General features: G+C 36.9%; 2 protein-coding genes across 2 annotated transcripts in view; one reads left to right on the top strand and one right to left on the bottom strand.

Annotated features, from left to right (window-relative positions):
- LOC117329110 (ankyrin repeat domain-containing protein 50-like) overlaps positions 1 to 19,753 on the top strand; it is a 47,302-nt gene extending 27,549 nt beyond the window's left edge. The window contains exons 3-4 of the mRNA XM_033886843.1: positions 14,525 to 16,177; positions 16,778 to 19,753. Coding sequence (XP_033742734.1) covers positions 14,525 to 16,144 — 1,620 coding nt within the window. The 3' untranslated portion in view covers positions 16,145 to 16,177; positions 16,778 to 19,753. The remainder of the gene's footprint in view (positions 1 to 14,524; positions 16,178 to 16,777) is intronic.
- A 997-nt stretch (positions 19,754 to 20,750) lies between these two features.
- On the bottom strand, positions 20,751 to 21,968 carry LOC117330068 (DNA-directed RNA polymerase II subunit RPB1-like). The gene has a single exon (XM_033888287.1). It carries the CDS (start codon positions 21,966 to 21,968, stop codon positions 20,751 to 20,753), a length of 1,218 nt encoding a protein of 405 aa, XP_033744178.1.
- Between the last annotated feature and the right edge of the window lie 1,818 nt (positions 21,969 to 23,786).

Genomic DNA, 23,786 nt, shown 5'->3' on the forward strand with positions numbered 1-23,786 from the left:
AAGGGTGTCTATCAATCCCTCTAAGGTTTCAATCTTCTAATAACTGGTTTACAATGAGGCATGAAATTATAGAAGGGTAAAACTAATTTATCACGATCTGTCACACTAGATTCCTGACCCAGTCGTCACAGTGACTAGATATCTAGATATTGACCTGAATTTACTCACATGAGTTTTGGGTAGTAACCATATACATGTAAAAAGAGACTAAAATAGGTCAAATGAAATTATTTTTAGATTTGAAATACCTACCTCAAATTTTGTCAGGTAATTTTAAGATCAATCAAGTTTTTTTTAACAATTAAAGCTAGCAAATATTTCTTTTGAAATCAGCCCCCCCCCCCTCCACCCACCCCTTGTAAATATAGTTCATAACTTCTTTTGTCAGGTAGTGTTTTACCTGTAGTACAGTTAATAACTTAGTGTTTTACCTGTAGTACAGTTAATAACTTCTTTATCAATTGCAGATGGAAGAAATAAAAGAGTAAACCTTGTTATTTCTGTCGGTAATGTGAACTAATGTTGTGTAAAACTGGTGGAATCTGTCGGTAATGTGATGTGGTGTTAGTGGCAGATTGTTTCATTCTGTTGTGAGAGCAATGATTAGATGTTTATGTTATTTTGGTGGATGCCACCATAAATTTATAAATATACCTTACTGGTTGGAAATAGGCCAAGGAAAAATGTGATCTGTTTCTTGTTATTCTCTGTGTACCAGCATTGTATTGTTGGACAGTTAGTACCTTAACATCTGGTTGAATGTCAAAGTTATTTTTAAGTTTTTATAAAAGTAAAACTCAAAGTTAATTATTTTGTAAGACACTTATTTGTACATTCCAAAGTGTACTTATGATTTGTCAAATTACGTCAAATCATAGTTAAAAATATTTTGGTTTTGCCTTATGTGTTAAAAGAAGCATCATGTATTTGAACACTGCTTCTCCTGAGTGATGAAGGGCAAAACGCTTGTATGCATCATACCTTTGGAGCTCTGTACCTTGTTATAAATTAGGGACGGTTATTTTGCCTCTTGTTAATGATTGCTCCTACAGACACATTGTAGACATATAACACAGATCCATCGTCGTCAATATGTAGCTATTTTATAAACTTTCATATGTTATAAAACTGTCCCTAGTAAGAGGAACATAAAACAGTATTTCAAGGATCTTAACACCTAACACATGTTTACAATCTTAACCTTGCTTTTCAGCATGTGTTATGGCTGATGTACACAACTGTAATGTTGTCATTAAGGGTTTTTTTTTTTTATTTTTTTTTTATTTTTTTTTTATTTTTAGGAAGAATTCTGTTTTCAGATTTAGCAAAGTAATAAATTGCTGTATCCTCACCTGATATGTCTTCAGGGGAATTTTCATAACTGTAAATTTAAACCAGAATATGTGACTTTCTATATATAGCTCAGGAATAATTACCGTCACAAAGAAAATGTGAAAAATCAATATACCTAAGTCCCTGCAGTGACTGTGAAATCCAAGTTTTTTATAATTGTAAATCTGGAAAAACTTCATAGATCATCTCTAAATTCAGGTGTTTATACTGTATTCCTGATGAAAACTCAAGGTTCTGTCGTGATTGACTGAAATATTTTTTATTTTTAATCTGTTGTTACTTTTTCAACATTTTAGTGATTAAATATGTACATAGGGTATTATTTGGTATTGGCTCTATTTATAGATTTGGATCATAATACTCTTTTGTTTAAGATTTGGGTCAAATATCTGTTCATGTATATGAATAACAGTATGGAGGCTGAGAGAACTACAATGTTGATATGACCTACATTGTGGACTAAATGCTGACTATGCATCAATGTTTTGTGACAAATACTACATGTACTCATGGTGAATTTGTCTGTAAGGGGTCTAACACAGAGGGTTTGATATGTGGGTTTCTAGGCCTTGGGTTAAATGAGCTGAAATAGCCTGGCTGACTGCCATCTTATTAAAGATACCATTTCAAAATTATGTGACATAGTTTTGAAATTATCACTGATGTGAAAATGTCTTTGTTGTTATTTGCTTTGTGTGTGAATGAACAAGATATAGGTCACCAGTTTAAGTATCGGACTTACCACACCATAGAAACAGGGTAACACTTTATTTCATTTATTATCTTAATTCCTCTGAGTGAGATTTGAAGATTTAGAAGTTTTGATTTACAAAATCATTTCAAGTGAATGATATATTTTGTTTTATGACCAAAATCATAACAGCTGAATTGATATGACACATTGTTTAAAGTGTTTTTGATACAGTTGTCAATTAATCTCTGACAAACCCCATTGAATCGGTTCACAATGGCACTGAAGGTTTTATTTACATTTAGCTAGGCACATTTTTGTATTTCAACAATAACTGTTTCCTGATAATTGTAATCTCTGGATATAGTGACAATCATGTGACCTTCGATCTGTTTGTCTTGGGGTCGAAGGTCGTGGTATTTGAGTCGGAGGTGATAATTTGTTATTTGGATAGAGCAGGATTTTCAATTGTATTGCCATTTAAATATAATGATTTTTCTTCAGCATATTGGCCGTGAGGAATAAAACGCCAACATCTGGCAAAAACGTTCACAAAAGAAGATAATTTAGAGCCGTCTTGACAAACATAAAATGTTTGAATCAATTAATGGTGATTAGACAACGTTTCCTGTAACACTTATTTATAATAAAATGCCAAGAGATTTAATTCAAGATATTCAAAAGTAATACCAAGAGGCATGGTATTACAGGCCTTTAACCTGAGGAGATAATGGACTGATTTCAGTTAATAGCTTTTCCTATCTGAACGAGTAGTTTTACAGGAAAGACTGTAAGTGATGCTCCCTTTTATTACAGAGAAAGTGTGTTCATACTTTCTTTTCAGAATCCTCTAAGATTAAGATTTTGTAGCACCACATTTTGTTTTGTATCTTATCGTTTGTTTGTATATGTACCTAGAATGGCCACCTGTCTCTAGAATATTGAAATTATACATTATATTGGGGCTTATGATTTTGGTCTCTAGGATATGTCTGGTTCTAAGAGTTTCAAACTAGGGGGAGATAATCTAGTGTTAGATTTTGTTTAGCAATTCTTACAAAAAACTTAGGGGCTGAAAAATCAAAATGTTGGCTCAGACTTGGTTTTATTGTAGTATGGATGTATATATGAAACTCATTAAAGATTGCCAGACAGGAAAATGGAAATTTTTATTTGTAACATTGTATTTGATAAAAGTGATGATGAATTCGGAGGAAGTAAACTATCAATACTTCCTAGATTACTCAAGTATGAATCTCTTATGTGGTACATAATCGCTTACTTTACGTGGGACATAACTAAAAGTTTGACCTTAGTATTCATGTAGAATTTGAAGGTCAATTGTCAGTTTTTGCAGATGAATGTTATTTGAAGGTCAAGTGTAATAAGAGAACTGTGGAAGCATTTCATTGTGACCTAAATAGTTACAAGTATATATACAGTGTCAATAGAATGCTCGAGTCTAGATCATTTGCAACAATCACAGTCATTCTGGTTCTTGTTTCCTGGGGGAACTTTGCAAATGTCTAAATATGATTCTAGTGCAGGTTTCCAGGGCAAATTTTGCATCTGACTGAATCATTCCAGTGCTCCTTTTCCAAAGCATTCGTCCACTGTGAAACAATATTTTTATTCTCTGCTGTTTACATGCTAAAATAAATAAAGCTAGGTGATATGAGTATGAAGTTCCCAGGGCCCTGATATCAGTGTTGTTGGTATAGTTATTATGACTGTAAACAGAGCCTAATCTCATCCCAGTATTTACATGATGAGCGGAGTGATCACCCTGGTCTGGTCTGATACCAGTAATGATAATGGAGGCTGGACGTATATACAGACAGGATATCAAATGTAAATATATATCCTAATCATGGAGTTAAGGTCAAATCCAGGACGTAAATTATTGACAAGGAAAACAAGACTTGTGGACAGAGTAAATATAGGGACACAATAGTCCACATTTGGTGTTGAAAGTACACCACGGAGCTACATGTCCACGGAGCTACATGTGTAGCCATAATGCTCTCCCAGTATCTCAGGGTTTGGACAGAGTGTTTCAGCTTTACAACTTCATATTCAATTAAATTCAGATATTCATTTCACAGCATACACAATGGTTTAATATCATAGATAGAGATACCTGATACAAGCCCTGGCCAACTCTCCTCAGTTCTAATAAATGTTTTATGAACAAGGTCTTTGTATATAATCTCAAGAGTTATATATCAATTGACCAAATGGTAATAAGATTTTCATCGTCAGACATATTTAGTTATATAATAGCAGAGCACATAAGCAAATACTGCATACCAATATCAATAATTGAGTTAGTAGAATTTTGCTATAAAACAGTATTCTGTATTAGACCATGAAGACTGTGAGGTCGTATAGTGGTAAAACTACTGTGTAACATGACACCCTCAAAGCGTTAGTGCCAAATCTCCTAACTTTATTACTAGCTGTTATGACCTGCATCCTAATAGGTAGAGTACATTCCCTGTGGTTCTGTGTACATTGTCAGTTGGCAACAAAGGTAGAGACACCTGTTCATATTTCTAATGACTGTTTATAAAGGATATAAGAATGTTGATATCTTCCGTGTCAGCATTCCTCATAGAATTAAGTAGGTCAAGGTCATACTAGAGAAATTTTGACAGCATCCCACATCATCCCAGAATCCTATTGTTAATGATTTAACTGTTTATAATGATGTTGCATTATTCATAAAGTGTATTGTATTACAAAACTTCATATTTGAGACACTTAGACACATACACAGATGATATAATAACAGATTTGAGACACTAAGACACGTACACAGATGATATAATAACAGATTAGAGACACTAAGACACGTACACAGATGGTATGATAACAGATTTGAGACACACTAAGACACATACACAGATGGTATAATAACAGATTAGTGACACTAAGACACGTACACAGATGATATAATAACATATTTGAGACACTAAGACACGTACACAGATGATATAATAACAGATTAGAGACACTAAGACACGTACACAGATGATATAATAACAGATTAGTGACACTAAGACACGTACACAGATGATATAATAACAGATTAGTGACACTAAGACACATACACAGATGATATAATGACAGATTAGAGACACTAAGACACGTACACAGATGATATAATAACAGATTAGTGACACTAAGACACGTACACAGATGATATAATAACAGATTAGTGACACTAAGACACGTACACAGATGATATAATAACAGATTAGAGACACTAAGACACATACACAGATGATATAATAACAGATTAGTGACACTAAGACACGTACACAGATGATATAATAACAGATTAGAGACACTAAGACACGTACACAGATGATATAATAACAGATTAGAGACACTAAGACACATACACAGATGATATAATAACAGATTAGTGACACTAAGACACGTACACAGATGATATAATAACAGATTAGAGACACTAAGACACATACACAGATGATATAATAACAGATTAGTGACACTAAGACACGTACACAGATGATATAATAACAGATTAGAGACACTAAGACACGTACACAGATGATATAATAACATATTAGACACACTAAGACACGTACACAGATGATATAATAACAGATTAGTGACACTAAGACACGTACACAGATGATATAATAACAGATTAGAGACACTAAGACACATACACAGATGATATAATAACAGATTTGAGACACTAAGACACATACACAGATGATGTAATGACAGATTAGAGACACTAAGACACGTACACAGATGGTATAATAACAGATTAGTGACACTAAGACACATACACAGATGGTATAATAACATATTTGAGACACTAAGACACATACACAGATGATATAATAACAGATTTGAGACACACTAAGACACATACACAGATGGTATAATAACATATTTGAGACACTAAGACACATACACAGATGATATAATAACAGATTTGAGACACTGGACGACACGTACACAGATGATATAATAAAATGTTGCTCTGTTTTGTTTTCATGCCAACTTTCAATTCTTACTTACCGAGTATTATTGTGAACCATATATTGTTCCGATGTGTAAAGTATAAAGGACCATTTGCTCCTGTAAACACTGATGATGTTATTGGATTAGTGATGATTAGATATTTGGTTAGCTGGATTACATCGGCAGGATATTAGGGGAACAGGATAAGAGGTCAGATGGTTTGGGTATTGGGGCTAAATGGTGGCTAAAAACTTGGGGATTGTGGCTGCAGCATTAGTATGGTTTGATATGAGGGCAGCAGTTTGCTTATTGGGAAACAAGGATTAGTGGTGAGTTGTATGGGAAACCTGTGTATCATTGTTGTCCCTCTTGTATACTTGTGACGACTTGAGATACATTATACTAAATTGTATTGTACAGGAACTGTCCTTGAGACAATCTAGAATATTTATGGCATAGACTTGGGGAGTTGTGACTCCATGGGTATATAACATGGTAAGAATCTAACAGTGAAAGATTTAGTCAGCTTTTCACTCCTGTAGCATCACAAAACAGAGATTTAGTCAGCTGTTTCACTCCTGTAGCATCACAAAACAGGGATTTAGTCAGCTTTTCACTCCTGTAACATCACAAAACAGGGATTTAGTCAGCTTTTCACTCCTGTAACATCACAAAACAGAGATTTAGTCAGCTGTTTCACTCCTGTAACACCACAAAACAGAGATTCAGTCAGCTTTTCACTCCTGTAGCATCACAAAACAGAGATTTAGTCAGCTTTTCACTCCTGTAACATCACAAAACAGAGATTTAGTCAGCTGTTTCACTCCTGTAACACCACAAAACAGAGATTCAGTCAGCTTTTCACTCCTGTAGCATCACAAAACAGAGATTTAGTCAGCTGTTTCACTCCTGTAACATCACAAAACAGAGATTTAGTCAGCTTTTCGCTCCTGTAACATCACTAAACAGGGATTTAGTCAGCTTTTCACTCCTGTAACATCACAAAACAGAGATTTAGTCAGCTTTTCACTCCATTGTTTGAGGATTGTCTGATTCCTACAAACAGCACATATCACTGATTCTTTCTGCTATAGTAGATGTTAATGACAGGTTTAGCTGATTTCTATGATACATACATGGTTATGTTACCTTGCAATGCAATCTGTAAAGCTTTACAAAAGACTTCAAATCAATCCTGGAACATTACGGGTATATTATATGATAATGGATCAATCCTGGAACATTACGGGTATATTATATGATAATGGATCAATCCTGGAACATTACGGGTATATTATATGATAATGGATCAATCCTGGAACATTACGGGTATATTATATGATAATGGATCAATCCTGGAACACTACAGGTACCTATATTATATGATAATGGATCAATCCTGGAACATTACGGGTATATTATATGATAATGGATCAATCCTGGAACACTACAGGTACCTATATTATATGATAATGGATCAATCCTGGAACACTACAGGTACCTATATTATATGATAATGGATCAATCCTGGAACACTACGGGTACCTATATTATATGATAATGGATCAATCCTGGAACACTACAGGTACCTATATTATATGATAATGGATCAATCCTGGAACACTACGGGTACCTATAGTATATGATAATGGATCAATCCTGGAACATTACAGGTATATTATATGATAATGGATCAATCCTGGAACACTACAGGTACCTATAGTATATGATAATGGATCAATCCTGGAACACTACAGGTATCTATATTATATGATAATGGGTGTAAAATCAAGAGAGATAACTACAATAGTGTCAGACAATCTGAAATTTTTTGACAGATCTCCAACGTTTCATTTCCAAACAGAAAATAGATTGAAATCTTTGAAAGTGGATAAAGTTGTTGTGAGATAAAGACTGACACAATGATTGTGATTATTCAGTTTTTGTATACACTTATCTCCCATCTGAAGTAATTGGCCTGATGTTTATGTGGAAACTGCCTATGGATTGGCTCTACAATAAACTATACTGAGTTGTATATATGGTACAGACAGAAAAAATCGTTCAAGTATGGGTGCTGATCTATGTAGTGAGTATTCTTCCTTGTAATGTTGTAGATAATTAAGTTACTTGTAGACAAATCACTGCCGTTCAGATGTTTATTATGCCTTTGTTACATACTCGTGTTAACTGGCACGCTGGCAGATTTAGACAGAATTGGTTCAGAAGTAGGTTATTTTGTATGTGTAGCAGTAGAATTAGATACAATTACAATAATAATACATGTTGTCTTTGGTATGGAATGGTTTTAGACAGGGTTCCAATAATATTTTATCTAAAACATATGATTACATTATGGTTATTATTCCTGAACCTACAAGTCTATTACTACCATCAGTTAAAGTCAGTTCAAGCTGTCAGTGCCAAAACAGTAAACAAAATTCATTCTTAGTTGTTTCAGTATTTTGCTGGTAAGAAGTGTCATAAATTTTACATGTTAAGGAACGGAGATCTGTGGTGCCATATATATATACCTCCTTCAATTATTGAAGAAACAGTTTTCCTGAAGCTATTGCACAGCTCTGATATACCTCAAAAGAACAATTGCTTTTAACATCAAATTATTGCGCCACTTGTGTGCTTCCTTTCCAATGTATAACAACAAGAAATCCATACTAGTTATGCTTCAGTCACTAAAACTCTAAAATTAGGGACTGACAGTTAATTTGTAATTATCAGAAAGAATCTGTTTTGATGCATTTTATTTTCATATTTGTATTTGTTTTGTTATATCTGTCTTTTAGTGTTGAAGGCACTTTTGATCTTTGTTATTATTTACATGTAAATACATGTATATATATTAAGGACATAACTTGGGTTAAGTTTGGTGAGAAGTTAATCCTATTTGGCTGTTTTAAGTCTGTGTCTGCATTCCTCCTCTTCTGATGTATTGTACACAGGCCTAGCTGAGCCTGAGGGTTTGGCACATGATGACATACTTCTCAGCATATTTGACCGGTTTTCTCATCACAGTTGACTTACTAATGCAGACAAAGATAAAATCACTATAAGTCTTAATGAAGATTTTTCATGTCTATTTAAGAGATTTTTAACTTAAATTGTCATAATCCTTTCAGCCTCTTGTTTTATAGTGGGAACACAAGTTTCATCCTCTTCTCTTTGAGAAAAAAAAATGTTTAGCAATTTTTTGTGTGATCTTTGTTGATACCAATATAAAAACTGAATATTATAATGAGGAATACTCATAACAACAGATTACTTATATAGTCCATACTAGTGTTATTTGTAGTAACTGATACGTGGACATGTAAACACAGGATCGGTGACTGCCAACAATATAATATGGAGAATGAAAGTCAAGTGATATATTAACTACCAGTAGTTTACTCATGTAGTGGTAGATTAGACTTTTGGCAGAGATAAGTGTATTTATTTTCTGGAGAGATGTGGTGTATTTGTAAAACCTTGCCAGGCCTGACTGATGCTGACTATGATTGGCAGTAATTTGTACATAGTATTGTTTCTGGTTATCATAGTGGGGCACTATGATATCTTGCCAGTTGCTGGTCAAAGCAGACCACTTCTTAATCTGGTCAAGGGAGGTAACTTTAATATCTTTTGGTCAGGGGAGATAACTACAGTATCATGTCATCATTTCTGATCAAGGGAAACCAGTTCGGTATCTTTAGTTACCCCATGTCAGCTAAAATTCGTTAATAATGAATTTTAGTTAACCCATGTCAGCTAAAATTTGTTAATAATGAATTTGAATTGAATCCTAGTCAGTTTGTGATTGTGTAACAAAACAGTATGTAGGTCACTGAGGATGGATGACTTGGAGAGGTATTCAGAGGATCCCCTGAATGTGTGGTTAACATTCTACTGTGATTTTACAGTAGTTTGATGTGCTAGTTCCCTGGACTATCTCCAGGGCTGTACTGGAGTTACACAGGCAGTAATTTACTACCAGGTAATTTGATTTTTAGTGTTAGCAATAAAAAGATGGCTATAAAGGTGAGATAGTAATACACACCTGCAGTAATGGACAAATTGGTCAATTATGGCCAATGGTCAGAGGTCAAGATGGTCTTAGTTATGGTAGTCGGTCCATTACTCATTAGTAGAAAGCCTGTTTACCAGAAGTTTGGATTATATTGCTGTGAAAGTGTCTCTAGGGCACCTTTATTGTACCACTGGTGACTGTCAGATATTAACCCTAACATGGTGGTCCATTAGCTGATGAAAATTAATCCTGTTTCCATCTTTAACACAAATCTTCCAAATAAATATTGAAATAGCTACGGTACTGTATAAATATATAGGGTGGCAATGTTTTACACAGATTTACATATTCACATTTGAGGTATACAGGGTTGCTGAATTTGAAACATTTTTTCTTGCATTACTTTTATTTGGCTAGTCCTAGAGCATCTGTCTGTTGAGAAATATTTACATCATTTTAAGACAGCTATAGAAAAGGTTCCTCTTAGCAATGGAGGTCAGACAGGTCATTGACCCATACATCCTTGATACTCTGGCTATATGAGTTATGTTACCCCTGGAGTATCGAGGACCTAACCCCTGGAGTATCGAGGACCTAACCCCTGGAGTATCAAAGACCTATACCCCTGGAGTATCAAAGACCTATACCCCTGGAGTATCAAAGACCTATACCCCTGGAGTATCGAGGACCGAACCCCTGGAGTATCAAAGACCTATACCCTTGGAGTATCGAGGACGTAACCCATGTAGTATCGAGAACGTAACCCAGGAGTATCGAGGATGTGATCTTTACTGTTATCAAGGTGCAACAGCAGACTTCCAAAATTTTGTAATTTGACTAAAACAATAATAAGTTGCAAGTATAGCAGAAAAGATATTCAATTTATTGATTTTAGGCCTAACGTCCCATGGGTACATATTATATACAATACATAAAAAAGATGAGAGACAGTGAGACAAAAGTGGAGAACGAGTTAACAGCTCTCATCTTAATTACTTCAAAAATATACCACTATCCAAAATAAAGTGGAAGTGCTAGAAGAGGAAATCCTAAAAATCTCAATTGATGGATTTATATGTTTGTTGTTAAATGACTGAACTGTTGCGGGACGATATGCAGTTGTTTTTATGACTGAGCTGTTCCCAGCTGATCCTTCTGTCATTGGCATGTCCCATAACAGGAAGACTTTATTATTTAGGTATTAATCTGGTTGACTGGACGGTATAAATTCAATATGTTATTATTTATGTATTAATCTTGTTCACTGGACAGTATCAATTCAATATTTGTATATCATAGTATACCAAAACAAGGTGTATCTGTGTACTTAGTGTGTATTTATGTTAAGCTTATGTTATTAAATTGACCCACCATTGTCTACAGCATGATTTGTGGTGTGACCTTGTGAGTGGTATTGTGGGTTTATAGTTTTGTGGTGTGACCTTGTTAGTGTTATTGTGGGTTTATGGTTTGGAGTTAGAGCTATTTTGACACTTGTTGTGCCAAACATGAGTAGCATTAGACTAGGGGTAATCTGACATCTTACTAGTAGGTATACAACTCTGACTTGGGACATCCCACTCTGATCAGGGAACATGGAGTATACCATTATAGTCTATAGGGACATCCCACTCTGACCAGGGAACATGGAGCATATCATTATAATCTATAGGGACATCCCACTCTGACCAGGGAACATGGAGCATATCATTATAATCTATAGGGACATCCCACTCTGACCAGGGAACATGGAGCATATCATTATAGTCTATAGGGACATCCCACTCTGACCAGGGAACATGGAGCATATCATTATAGTCTATAGGGACATCCCACTCTGACCAGGGAACATGGAGCATATCATTATAGTCTATAGGGACATCCCACTCTGACCAGGGAACATGGAGCATATCATTATAATCTATAGGGACATCCCACTCTGACCAGGGAACATGGAGCATATCATTATAATCTATAGGGACATCCCACTCTGACCAGGGAACATGGAGCATATCATTATAGTCTATAGGGACATCCCACTCTGACCAGGGAACATGGAGCATATCATTATAGTCTATAGGGACATCCCACTCTGACCAGGGAACATGGAGCATATCATTATAGTCTATAGGGACATCCCACTCTGACCAGGGAACATGGAGCGCATGCATATCATTATAGTCTATATTTACCTAATGAAGGATTCCAGCCGTCAAATCTGGAAATAGGGGCTTTTGGAAAATATTAATTAAAATATTAGATACCTGCTGGGAAGTATAGATAGTGATGATTTGGAAACATGTCCATTATCTTGAATGATAGCTTGTCTTATGAATTTTCTAAATAGTCAGGTACGTCACACAGTCTAACTGTCTGGTATAACTTCCTGTGGCTCAAACTGGACAGGTGAGGAGGTCAAAGGTTATACAGGTCCCTTGTTGATTCAGAGTACAGATATTCCAGGTCAAATTCAGCCCTAGGCTGTTACAGAGAAAGACTTTGTGGAGAGGGTGATAAAGTTGTCACGGGAGAAGTCAAATGTTGACCCTTTCCTGGGCAATAGTAAGGGCCGACAGTTATCAGGGTTGACCAGGACTTTCTAGGTGATAATGCTGTCCAGTTTGGACATGAATTTTGTGACAGGCCAGTTGTAGACAGTATAAGGCCAAGCTTAGATCATTGTTTGCTTCCTGATTCTGCTTCACATATGTAAGTTATAAAAATTGTTTTAATGAAAAAAAAGAAAGGAAAAAAAAGAGTTCAGTAATACCTAAAACTGTATTATTTCAAAGTCTTATAATATAGTTGTACACAGGCTGTTAATGTTTAGGACCAAAGTATTGACAAACATACTCTATTCAAGAGGTAGAGCCATCTCAAGTGTTCTAGAGGATTAAGATGATGTCTATCTGAGGAGGGGATTAAAGTCACAAGTCATAGCCTTACATGTCAGACACAAAACCAACTCCTTAGGATTGTAGGCTTTTTGTAAGAACTCTCCAAAAGTATTAATGAATGTGGAAAAATCTGTCGCAACTAAAGGTCAAGGATTTAAATCCTTACATGGACGATACACAAAACCTAGATCAGAGTAGTCAAGTACCTACTTAAATACTCTTACATAGATACTCCAGTTCCATTATATAGATGTCTGGGAAAAGTTCCCTTTTTCCTGTAAACTTCTTTCCTGATAATCTGTTCAGATAAGTGATACAATTTGCCAGTTATATTCCAGAGTCTGTCAAGGGCAATAACTCTTTATTAAATTCCAAATGCAAATACTTTAGGTAAATGTATTAAGTATAAAATCTCTAGAATACTGAAATTATGATACGTGTAGTTTTGATCTTTTAGAGCTCTGTTTAATATTGTTTCAAACTAGGGGGTGATAATCTAGTATCTGAGTATTGACCTGGGCATATTTAATTGGATAACAATTTAGAGGCTGGTAGATAGTCTATTGTATAGGTGTCCAGAGTTATGTTGGACATTATGTAGTAAATATCATGTTGATATTTAATTTGGGGACTAAATTCCAACGTTTATACATGAATGACCAATTTTCAGTTGTAAAATGGTATTTAAATCTTGTTTGACGAGTTCATTGATGAAGTATTATGATGACATGTACCTGTATGGAATGCTTATCAAGTCAAAACATTGTCAATTACTGTGATATAATTGAGTAAACTTTTCCGGAATGTTGATCAATATTATCACACCTTGTTCTGTCGCTCCTTTGAGCGTAACCTCAATCAGTAGGTATATTTCACACTCGACTCCGTAAGTACTTTCACCTGAGGGTATTGTGTATTGTATTAGTACTAGTAGGTACATGGCCAGCCTATAAGTACTACTTACCTTCAGTTATTGATGTATTGATTTGCATTACAGAACCTTATACACATATGGAGGGATTAACGATCTTATGTTTTATCATAGTTTAAATATTTTGTTTATAATATATTCTTAAATAAATTTAGAAATTGTAAACCTTGACAATGTTTACAAATATTTTTAAAAGATATTAAAACATTTATAAAGTATTTTGTTGGCAAGTAGATTTAGTAGTGGTAACTTAATTGGTGTGATAACAATGTCAATTGGGGCCACGGTGGCCGAGTGTGGTGTCCCAACACTTTATCACTAGCCCTCCACCTCTGGGTTGCGAGTTCGAAACCTAGGGAAGAGGGGGGGGGGGTTGAGTTGCCAGGTACTGACTGTAGGCCAGGTAGTTCGACTTTCCTCCACCTCCAAACCCTGGCACCTCCTTAAATGGTCCTGGCTGTTAATAGGACCTTAAACAAAAACAAACCAACACAATATCAATGTGCCTGTGTGTGTAAAAAGAAAAACAAATCCATATAGATATTATCTTAACCACCTTGTGACTGCTACTATCTGAACTTTGTAGCTATAATTAATATTTTGTTGTGTTTGTATACTTACAGGTTTGCGAGACTCTCATTAACCACTGTGCTCGTGTCAACGAAACAGATAATGATGGTCGGCATCCTCTTATTTTGGCCGCTCAAGAAGGTCATCTGGGAGTGGTCACTTGTGTTGTCCAGCATGGCTCTGCCACCGATCACCGATCACATGACGGAAAGACTGCATTTAGAGTTGCAGCATTTGAAGGCCACAAGGAAGTGGCTCGATATCTCATCTCCATGGGAACCAACATCAGCTACAAGGATGCAGATGGCAGATCAACGCTCTACATCCTGGCTCTTGAAAACAAAGTAGACATGGTTGCCTTTATTTTAGAAATGGGAGTTGAAGTAGAATGTACAGATCTTGAAGGACGCACAGCTTTACATGTGGCTGCATGGCAAGGTCATTTTGAGGTCGTAGAACTCTTGTTGCGATACAACGCAAATGTGAATGCTGTAGACAATGATCAGAGAACGGCTTTACAGTCGGCTGCATGGCAAGGTCATGATAACATTGTCCAGTTACTACTGGAGAGGGGAGCATCCGTGGACCACACCTGTAACCAGGGAGCCACAGCATTGTGTATCGCAGCTCAAGAGGGACACGAAACTGTGGTAAAGGTTCTTCTCACGTACAAGGCCAACCCAAACCATGCTGATCAGTTCGGGAGGACACCAGTAAGGGTTTCGCTAAAGAGTGGACATTCCAAAGTGTGTAAAATTCTAGAGGAATTTGGTGCAGTGCTTCCCAATAGTAGTAAAAGTCGAAGCAGTTCGTCTGCATCTAGTAATGATGCTCGGCCATCGTGTGTTACTGGGCCAGTGAATGGTGTAGGGGTTGTAGTCAATGGCAACCAACTTAACAGTTCACCCTCGGACTCTCCCGACTCGACATTCGACAGGAGAAAGTCTTATGCATCCAATAACTCCTCCAAGTCCTCCAGTAATTTAACATCCTCCACAAACCAGAGTTCACAAAGCGGTGCAACAACCACCACAAATGGAGACTGCTTGACCTTCACCCAACAGTTACAGCAGTGTTCAATGGCGCGGCATCGTACACGTCCCATCAGTCGTGTTCTATCACCCGTTAGTGAGCCACAGAGTCCCGTACAGTCACCACCAATGTCACCAAACACAGAGGTTCAGAAAATCGTAGGAAATGAACAAAAACTTTCACCAGTGACGGAAAGAAATTTTAACATTCTCGGACCGTCACCCGTCAAATTTCCCAACTGTAAACACAAGGAAATCAAGGCAACCATAAACATTATCACAAATCCAAACGCAGATTTATCCGAGGAACCAGTGTGGCTTGTTAATCATGCACATTTTCAAAACAATTTAGAAAAACTACGGTTAAAACAAAACGCAATGACATGTGATCAGCCTATTATGGGACAGAGTGCTTTGGAAATGCGATCGCCAGACACAAAACCAAAACGAAATGGAATTGTAACAAATCCAAAAATCAAAGGAGTGAATGGACAGTTTAAGAAGGTTCTTGAAAGGAATGACAAAATCATTAATGGTACGAATGGCTCACTGATAAATAATGAGCACAATGTCCCAAGTAACAACTACAAGGGTCCCCCGCGACCTAATGGCCTTCCCCTGAAGAAGGAAACCCCCTTGTGACTAGCACAGCAATACACAATATCATCTGTACAGGTAAGAGTTGATAACAAAATGTTTAAGATTTCTCTAAAAATGCAATGGACATGTAGAACATTAGTATGTGCAATATAAGTCTTTACCTTAAAAGTAAAGTTGAACTTGTTTGTTTTCCCTTACACTGAAAGTGTTGATATCACATGTCATATTTTTTGTCATCTGTTTTTTTTTTCGTAACTGATATTTTCATGTCATTTTATTTTAGTTTTTTTTCTTGGTCCAAATTGATTTAGAAATCAGGTTTGATAATATACACTTAAAACTAAAGATAGGAGGACAACATGGTTACTTATTGGTAGAAACTGATATCAGGGCATACCTAGTACACAAGTCATTAACAAGGTTAACTCTACTGTATACATATCCTATGGGTGGATCTGGGATTTTAAGCTATTCGAAAAATAAAAACCAAAAATTATGTTTTTATAATATCTCTCTCATATCATATCTAGACTGTATAAATGATGATCTAAATATTTTTTTCTAATCCCATAATAAAATGATTTAAAGAGGAAGTTTCCAAGATATTGACTGATTTGATTAGCATTATCTTTAAATGAATGTAACATGAGCTTTTGTCGTTTTTTTTTTATACAGAAAAATGGCTGAGAACAAGGATCTGATGTGATTTGATGGCTGTACAGGGATTTGTGTAAGAGAAAGGTAGGGGACCTGCATCACAGCAGAGGGATAATTTGGTCTGTGGCCTTGGGATTCTCAGGATTTACGAGGATGAACCCTGGGAAATCGGATTGTTATAGTCGTCCATGACATCTCAGACTAGGTCACAAATGGAATTACCCAGTGCTTACTGTTGAGTGCTCTATGTCGATGGAATATCTGGTTCTTGTGCAATACATAGTCTGAAAATACAGAAGACAGTAAATCGATGGACCTATTACGGACATATGCAGAATTGTGTTTTTTCTCTGTTACATGAGATTCTGCTGCCAATCTGTGTGTAACTGACTCGACAGAACTGAAATTTTATGCCAACATTTCCGTGGAGAAATCTATCATTATGACTGTAAAAACGTGGATATCACATGTAGCAGATGAGTTTTCTGATACAGACATTATTCTGAAGCATATATGTGTCCACATATTGGCTGAGATAGACTCGGAGGAAGTCTCGTTATCAAGCAGTAAAAGTGGATTACTGCCACAGACGTTCCAGATAGTGCCCTCCATTAAGTGTATTTGTTGGTACATTGCTTCAGCTTTTCCACCAGATGCAGTCTTTGTGCAATGAGTATGATAAAGATATGACGAGGCGTATTAGAGGATGCTTTGATGGTTGTACAGAACAATGTGCTACCTTATCTTCTGACTGGAGATTATATTAGGAAAACCATGTTCAAAGACACTGTGCATTTATATGTAGTCGGATAATATCAAACGCCCCTTTTATTGTTGATAATTTTGTGATTGTCTGATGTAGACTTTGTACAGTGAAAAATAAGCATGGCTTTTTCTGATCCTGGCATTTACTCCAAGTCTGTTACAGCTTACTTGCATATGTTGAAATTTCTTTCTTCATGTTTGTAAAATTAGAAAAAAATATTCAGGCTGTAAACTGTAGTAGACTTGGGAAAGGAAGATAAAATGTCGGGTCATTCATTATGGATTGAAAGGCAAACCCATACTGGTGCTCTATATCATTCATCGCAGCTGGTGTCATAGTGCTATGCAATCCATTTTGTATATTGTTTGGACACAAATGAGTTCTGTATGGTCTAAGGGGAGTAACTCAGATAACTTTTGGTGCAATATTTGTGAGAAACTGCAGTATTAATCTGATTTTGATAAGTAAGTGTATATATCATAAAAATCAGAAGTATTTGGAAAAAGATGACATGATTTAACAGTTTTGTAGAATGTATTAGTTAGAATATAATTTATTATTTCTTGTAACATATTTTAGTTTAAAGAAATACACATATATGTAGAGTCGTTGAAAGAATTCTTATTTCAGTTGAAATAAAAATAATGGTTTTTGATTTGATGAACATTACTGACCAACTGGCTTTTGCTTTTACTATTTACATCCCAAATAGGCTTCAATTTATAGAGATTTATATGATCTGGACTGAAATACGACGGATCTAGGCCACGCTGGATATTATGTGGTGTTTGTGTATAACTGCTGCTAAGTAATGCCTGTATAAGGTATGCATGTAAATACTTATACATACAGTAACTGTGATTACCAATGTTGTTATTTCTAAACAGTACATGTTTTAGTCCCTGTGGCACTGTGTTGTGGTACAGGTGGCTGTGTAGGAAGTGCTACGTCTACGTCCCAGTGTATGTATACATATATTAATGTTATTCAGATCTGATCAGAGAATATTATCATCAGTAAATGTTCCAGTGTTTCATTTTATACAATTCCCCAAAAATTTGTTTTCGTACATTGCAAACTACATTTCATACAATTTTATAGATTAACTGGCTGTAAATTCTGTAAGCTTGGTAGTGTAGGGTAGTAAATCAAAGGAAGGGTGTCTGGCACAAGTTTGTAGAAAAAATACAGAGAAATGTCAGTGTTAAGGCTGTATAACAAAAGATGTAAGACAATACATTGGAAGTGTACTCGATTGTATGGTAAAATCTACAGTAACCTTTCATACCAGACATTTACTGTATAAAAGTAGTCCCTGATTTGGTAGGTGTACAGGTATGCTTGAGTCTGACAATTTGTAAAGTGTAAGCAAAACGTAGAATTTATCTATTTAACTACAATTTCGAAACATAGTTATATTAACTTATATTACTGTTGTTGGCCCTGATGGCAGTGCAGGAGAGGTCTTATTGTAGTACCGAGGAAAATCCATATGATCTGGCAGGTGACCTACCTTTTCAGGTCCAAACAGGGAATTGAACCCAGGCCGCCTAAGTGAACGGCAATAAGTGTGTTACCACTGTGCCACCCGACCACACATTGTCAAGTGGCCATAGATTTTGATACACATACATGACAACATTAACTTGTTGAACCTGTCTAAGCTACCATGTACAGGCTTCAGATGTTTTCTTGTGGTAATAATAAGTCCTGGATGTAAAACAGCAATGTCTGATGAGCTAATGTTGTGTTAGAACCTTTCAGAACCTTTAAGGAATTCACATAGTGGATGCAGACCATTTTTTGTTTGATATTCAAACAAATCATAGACCTAATATTCTAGGTAGTTAATTATGGAAATGTTTTTGACTTTACAAAATGCTGATAACTATATTTAGATACATGTATAGGTAAATGAGAGTAGTTATTGATGCCAGTTTGGACTGAAAGAAAACAATTTAAGCATATAATTAGAATTACTTAATAATTGGATATGCAGTAAATAAAATCACAATTAGAATATATCTTATGTTTCTTGAATGTTTATTGAAATTTATTACTAATCTGAAAGCTATATCTGGGGACTTAGATTAGATCTACACATGTGCTATATCTTTATTATTAGAAAAGTTAAGTTTATGATACAGCATTCAAACTCTTGTACATGTTTAAGTGAATCAGGCGAACTTACTTCAATTTGACAAGAGTAAACAAAGTTAAAATGATTTCAGAAATAATGACATCGAAGAAATTCTATTGAAAACAATTGTAAGTGAAAACAGAAATCAAAATTAAGATAAAAACAAAATGTTTTTGAGAGGTTGATGCTGTTTAGTAAGATACATGCTGAAGTATGTGGTCATGTTTTTTGGCAACTATTAAGACTATTTACATATCTAAAATAAAAAAAAGTGGTCGTATAAATTATCAGATCGTATAACCCCTCATTGTTTCTCATAATCTGTAGATTAAGTTTATAATCTTGTCACTCTTAAATTTGAGGATTGATTTCCAGATGGTGATCTTGGATTGTGACTGGGTAGGACAGATGATGATCTGGGATTGTGACTGGGTATTACAGAAGATGATTTGGGATTATGACTTGGTAGGACAGACGATGATTTGGGATTGTGAGTGGGGGGTACAGAAGACGATTTGGGATTGTGACTGGGGGGTACAGAAGATGATTTGGGATTGTGACTGGGGGTAGTACAGACATCGTGACTGGGTAGGACAGACAATGATTTGGGATTGTGACTGGGGGTAGTACAGACATCGTGACTGGGTAGGACAGACAATGATTTGGGATTGTGACTGGGGGGTACAGAAGATGATTTGGGATTGTGACTGGGTAGGACAGATGATGATCTGGGATTGTGACTGGGGGGTAGTACAGAAGATGATCTGGGATTGTGACTGGGGGTAGTACAGATGGTGATCTGGGATTGTGACTGGGGGGTAGTACAGAAGATGATCTGGGATTGTGACTGGGGGGTAGTACAGAAGATGATCTGGGATTATGACTGGGGGTAGTACAGATGATGATCTGGGATTGTGACTGGGAAGGACAGACGATGATTTGGGATTGTGACTGGGGGGGGGGGGGGGGGGGGGGGGTAGTACAGATGATCTGGGATTGTGACTGGGGGGTAGTACTGAAGATGATTTGGGATTGTGACTTGGTAGTACAGATGATCTGGGATTGTGACTGGGGGGTAGGACAGATCATGATCTGGGATTGTGACTGGGTATTACAGAAGATGATTTGGGATTATGACTGGGTAGGACAGACGATGATTTGGGATTGTGAGTGGGGGGTACAGAAGACGATTTGGGATTGTGACTGGGGGGTACAGAAGATGATTTGGGATTGTGACTGGGGGTAGTACAGACATCGTGACTGGGTAGGACAGACAATGATTTGGGATTGTGACTGGGGGTAGTACAGACATCGTGACTGGGTAGGACAGACAATGATTTGGGATTGTGACTGGGGGGTACAGAAGATGATTTGGGATTGTGACTGGGTAGGACAGATGATGATCTGGGATTGTGACTGGGGGGTAGTACAGAAGATGATCTGGGATTGTGACTGGGGGTAGTACAGATGGTGATCTGGGATTGTGACTGGGTAGTACAGAAGATGATTTGGGATTGTGACTGGGGGTAGTACAGAAGATGATCTGGGATTGTGACTGGGGGGTAGTACAGAAGATGATCTGGGATTGTGACTGGGGGGTAGTACAGAAGATGATTTGGGATTGTGACTGGGGGGTAGTACAGAAGATGATCTGGGATTGTGACTGGGTAGTACAGATGATCTGGGATTGTGACTGGGTAGTACAGATGATTTGGGATTGTGACTGGGTAGTACAGATGATCTGGGATTGTGACTGGGGGGTAGTACAGAAGATTATCTGGGATTGTGACTGGGGGTAGTACAGACGATGATTTGGGATTGTGACTGGGGGGTAGTACAGAAGATGATTTGGGATTGTGACTGGGGGGTAGTACAGAAGATGATCTGGGATTGTGACTGGGTAGTACAGATGATGATCTGGGATTGTGACTGGGTAGTACAGATGATCTGGGATTGTGACTGGGTAGTACAGAAGATGATCTGGGATTATGACTGGGTAGTACAGAAGATGATTTGGGATTGTAACTGGGTAGTACAGAAGATGATCTGGGATTGTGACTGGGGTTAGTACAGATGATCTGGGATTGTGACTGGGGGTAGTACAGAAGATGATCTGGGATTGTGACTGGGGGTAGTACAGACATGTGGGATTGTGACTGGGGGTAGTACAGACATGTGGGATTGTGACTGGGGGTAGTACAGACATGTGGGATTGTGACTGGGGGTAGTACAGACATGTGGGATTGTGACTGGGGGTAGTACAGAAGATGATCTGGGATTGTGACTGGGGGTAGTACAGACATGTGGGATTGTGACTGGGGGTAGTACAGACATGTGGGATTGTGACTGGGGGGGGGGGGGGGGGGGGGAGTACAGAAGATGATTTGGGATTGTGAATGGTTAGTACAGAAGATGATCTGGGATTGTGACTGGGGGTAGTACAAATGATCTGGGATTGTGACTGGGGGTAGTACAGACATCTGGGATTGTGACAGGGGTTGTACAGGGGGTTGATATTCCATTGTATTGGTACAGTTGTACTAAGTATGTTATTTGTTGCTTTGAAATATGTTGAGTTTGATAATTATTCCATGAAAGCTAGTCATTTTGTACCGTAAATACCCTTGAATTTGGATGGTTTAAATTGTATTTTTTAATCACTGATAATCATATATATAGTCCTTTTATCTTAAGATTTTGCTGTTTTTGTTTTTTAATTGTCACAATTGAATGATTTATCATTTACCTGTTAATTTGTATGTTTTAATGCGTAATTAATCCTTCAAAATTCAAGCATCTTTACGGTAATTCCTATTGGCATATATATACAAATTGTATATATATATATGTATCTATGTAGATGTATGTTTGTGGGTACTAGTAGACATCTACTGGAATCCTTGTGTCGACAATATAAACCAATCTGGATTTGTTATTAAATTAACACTTTAACTCAACAGCATATTTCTTTTTTGGCGATTTAACACTATATAGTTATCCACTTATTAATTCGTGATAGGCCCATTGGTCATCAGGATTTAGCACTATAGCTATATATATATATATATATATATTGAGTGTTAATCAGAGTTTAAAACTAGTACGTTATAAAAGTATGTTTTCTGAATTTCACAATTCTGAGATACCCACCAGAATAAGCTGTCATTAAGAGTTAGAGATTGGTTTATATTGTAGAGAAGTTTGCTGCCTACCTGCTCAGCCAATAGCAGTCAAGGCCACTATGCTCTGTTATCTATTTCATTCAAAATGAAATAAACTGTAAAACTTACTTGATCTTAATTGTTTTTTAGCTCACCTGGACCGAAGGTCCGGTGAGCTTATGCCATAGTGCAGCGTCCGGCGTCCGGCGTCCGTCGTCCGTCCGTCAACATTTGCTTCAAATCGCTACTTGTCATAAAGTTCTTATTGGATTTTGACCAAATTTGGTCAGAAACATCCTTGGCAGAAGGGGATCAGATTTTGCATAAATGGTGACTCTGACCCCCAAGGGGCCTGAGGGGCAGGGCCCAATAGGGGAAATTGAGGCAATTCCTTTAAATCGCTACTAGTCATAAAGTTATGAATGGATTTGAACCCAATTTGGTCAGAAACATCCTTTGGGGAAGGGGAATAGATTTTGCATAAATGGTGACTCTGACCCCCAAGGGGCCAAAGGGGCGGGGCCTAATAGGGGAAATAGAGGTAATTCCTTCAAATCGCTACTAGTCATAAAGTTATGAATGGATTTGAACCCGATTTGGTCAGAAACATCCTTTGGGGAAGGGGAACAGATTTTGCATAAATGGTTACTCTGACCCCCAAGGGGCAAAAGGGGCGGGGCCTAATGGGGAAATAGAGGTCATTCCTTCAAATCGCTACTTGTCATAAAGTTATGAATGGATTTGAACCCAATTTGGTCAGAAACATCCTTCGGGGAAGGGGATCAGATTTTGCATAAATGGTGACTTTGACCCCAAAGGGGCCTGAGGGGCAGGGCCCAATAGGGGAAATTAAGGCAATTCCTTTAAATCGCTACTAGTCATAAAGTTATGAATGGATTTGAACCCAATTTGGTCAGAAACATCCTTTGGGGAAGGGGAACAGATATTGCATAAATGGTG

Source organism: Pecten maximus, chromosome 6, assembly GCF_902652985.1.
Source record: "Pecten maximus chromosome 6, xPecMax1.1, whole genome shotgun sequence".
NCBI lineage: Eukaryota > Metazoa > Mollusca > Bivalvia > Pectinida > Pectinidae > Pecten > Pecten maximus.